Source organism: Pinus tabuliformis, chromosome Q (genome assembly GCF_031772625.1).
Source record: "Pinus tabuliformis cultivar Carrire ecotype Pingquan chromosome Q, CPIR1, whole genome shotgun sequence".
Classification (NCBI taxonomy): Eukaryota; Viridiplantae; Streptophyta; class Pinopsida; order Pinales; family Pinaceae; genus Pinus; species Pinus tabuliformis.
The window spans coordinates 1,195,906,339-1,195,909,579 of NC_142296.1; the positions used below are offsets into that span (position 1 = coordinate 1,195,906,339).

Below are 3,241 nucleotides of genomic sequence, written 5' to 3' on the forward strand. Positions count from 1 at the left end.
ATTCCATTTCTTAAGATTTGATTTGCTTCTAACCATTGCCTAGTATTTTGTATGGGGGAAGATCTCCAGAAATTCTTTACCTTGTTGTGGTCCTGTAGGTCCTGCTCCGGGATTTGCAAAGGATGAAGAAGGTCTTTTAGCTTTGGCAGCTACTACTAGGAATCTTCCCAAACCTTGCATCCTTGCCATCCTTGACTTCCCAGAAACTGTGCTGCTGAATTAAATTCCTATGCTGCTTGGCTGAGTTCCAAATTAAGGATCCCATTCCTACCTCTGATATTCTTATTAGTTCCTCTGTGGGATGATTGTTTGCATATTTAGTTGTCCATAAATAGGCCCAGGGGGTGGATGGCATAGTGAGCCATTGCCACCAGATACAAGCCCCCATAACCTCATTGCTATGAGAAGGGTCCCTCAGGCCAGTTCCACCGGCACTTTTGGGAAGGCAGACAGTGTCCCATTTAACCAGAGCCCATTTACGTTTCTGACCTGAGCTGCCCCATAAGAAAGATCTTTGAAGTCGCTTGATTTCTTTTAGCACCCATTTGGGAGCTGCCAGGATAGAGAACAGGTATAGCGGCATGGAATGAAGAACAGCCTTGATGAGAACTAACCGACTCGCCATATTAAGGGTTCGGTGAGTCCATAAGGAAAGGTGGTTTTCCAACTTTTCTAAGAGAATTTTCCAGGAAGAATGTTTCAGGGCTGAGGCTGTTAAAGGAGCACCAAGATATTTGGAGGGAAGGGAAGCAATAGAGAAGCCTATGATGCGGGCTATGGCAGATTGAGTACAGATAGGCGTATTGAAAAAAAAAATTTGGGATTTGGATTTATTGATAGAGGCTCCAGAAGCTTCCGAAAAATCCGAAAGAAGGGACTTAAGTTGACAAGCCTCCTGGACTGAGGGATGACCAAAAAGCATGTTGTCGTCAACAAATTGCTGGTGAGTAAAGGCTGGGGAATTATGAAAAGACAAGCCTTTGAGCAGCTGAGAATGCTGAGCCTGTTTGATGCTTCGGCCTAAACCTTCTGCCATTATAACGAATAGGAATGGTGAGAGAGGGTCTCCTTGTCTAATTCCCCGAGAAGGTCGAAAGGGAGAAGAGGGGATACCATTGATAAGGACAGAAAAAAAGGAGGAGGATAACAAACTCATAACCCATCTAACCCAAGGGGGAGAAAAACCAAAAGCAGTAAGGGTTTTGTTAAAGTACAACCAGCTTAGACTGTCAAAAGCCTTTGAGAGATCAATTTTAAGGAGCATACCTAGCTTCTTGGATTACTTTAAGGAATGGATTATTTCATGAGTGAGAATAATACCATCCGTGATTTGCCTCCCTTCGACATATCCAGATTGCTCAGGTGATATTATGAGAGGGAGCAACAGTTTGAGTCTGGAGGCAATGATCTTGGAGACAATCTTGTAGATAATGTTGCAGAGGGCAATGGGCCTGTATTTGTCAGGAGTGTTGGGCTGAGCCTCCTTGGGGATGAGAGCGATAAATGTGGCATTCATTCCAGGAAACATCCATCTCAAGGATCTTGATTCCTCGACCACCTGCCATACTTCCATTTTAATCAAATCCCAGAACTTGTGAAAAAAGTTCGAGGTGAAACCATCCGGACCAGGCGCCTTTCCAGCTTTCAGATGGCATACAGCTGCTTCAACCTCCTGCAATTCTACCGGTCTGAGGAGAAGTTGGTTGTGCTCCTCTGTAATTAGCTTTGGAATATGTCTGGTGATTTTTTCTATAGCGATCGATCTATTTATGTGAGGTTCTTGATGCACCTTCTTGAAATAGTTTACAAATTCTCTTTCAATTTCTTCATGAGTTTCTTTTTTATCCCCCTGCTCATTTAGTATGTGGGTTATGTTATTGTTCATTCTACATTGGATGGTGGTACTGTGGAAAAATTTTGTGTTTTTTTCTCCGTCCTTAAGCCATTTTATTCTTGATTTTTGCCTCCATAGCGTTTCTTCTTGTTTATCCCTTTCTAAGATTTGTGACTCAAGAATTTTTTCCTGTTCTGACAGGTCCTCTGTTTGGCCTTCCATTATGATCCTTTGTTGCAGTCGTTTCATATTCCGTTCGAGAACGCACTGAGCCTGGAAAATGTTGCCAAAAGAATTATGATTCCACTGTTTGATCTTACCTTTGAGATGCTTGAGCTTTTGTTGAAACTGAGACATCTTGGTTCCTTCAAAAGGCATAAAATTATTCCATTCTGTGCTGATTAGGTTGTTGAAGTCCAGGTGAGACATCCAAAACTCTTCAAATCAAAATGGTCTACGAATGGTGCTTCCCGGTCGAGTCCATTGTAACGAGATTGGCCAATGATCCGATCCCCCGATCGGCATGATTGACACAGCAAAGTCTCCCCCTAAGTGAATAGCATTGTCTGATATTAAGAATCTGTCCAAGCGAGAAGAGATTTGCTGTAGCCCTGTTCTTTTATTATTCCATGTAAAAAGACCGTTGTTGAAAGGCATGTCAATAAGCCAATTCTTCTGAATGAAGTCCTTTAGGTGAATCCCATCTTGGTTCCCACTGTTCCTGCCTCCTCTCTTTTCTTCCAGTCTGGTAATCATGTTGAAATCGCCCCCAGCTATCCACAATGGGTGCACTCTGGCCGAGTTGAGTTCCGAGAGGGTATTCAGGATTTCTATTTTGTGCATGGATTCCTGGGGAAAATACACATTGGTAAGATGCCCATATGTGTTGGTTCCTGTGATGTGAAATATTGCTTGGATGAAATTCTTGTTTGCATGAATGTTGGAGAGTGTTATAGAACGAGCATCCCATAGGACTGCAAGACCTCCAGACGCTCCATCTGCATCTACAGCCACATTGAGACCTCCTGGCCAGGCTTTTGCTGCAATCCTTTCTAGAGCACTTGAGTTGCATTTTGTTTCTTGTATGAAAAGAATTTGTGGTTTTTCTTGCATTATCATTTTTTTAAGAAGTCTCCCTTTCCTTGGGCTATTAAGCCCTCTAATATTCCATGATATTAACTTCATTGGGAAGAGTTTTGGAGGGAGTCGTAATAATTTGTTAGCTTGGAGTATCTGCTAGACTCCACTAACATTTCTCCTACTTTGATTGTTCATTGAAGATCTATTTCTCTTCCACGTTTTTTGATGTCTTTGGTGATGACTCTTCCATCCCAAGGGCTTCCCGTTTGAATACCTAGAGATTTTTGCTTGTGTGCCCGGGATAAGATCTCCTCCAGATCCTTTACC

General features: G+C 42.6%; 1 protein-coding gene across 1 annotated transcript; it reads right to left on the bottom strand.

Moving 5' to 3' along the window:
- Positions 1-2,278: 2,278 nt before the first annotated feature.
- Positions 2,279-2,953, bottom strand: LOC149224019 (uncharacterized). Its single transcript, XM_089388064.1, has one exon. The coding sequence runs from the start codon at positions 2,951-2,953 to the stop codon at positions 2,279-2,281; it is 675 nt and encodes a 224-aa protein (XP_089244190.1).
- Positions 2,954-3,241: the final 288 nt, after the last annotated feature.

Coding starts and splice junctions, on each gene's coding strand:
- LOC149224019 (XM_089388064.1), bottom strand. CDS start 2,953: ATGATAATGCAAGAAAAACCACAAATTCTTTTCATACAAGAAACAAAA.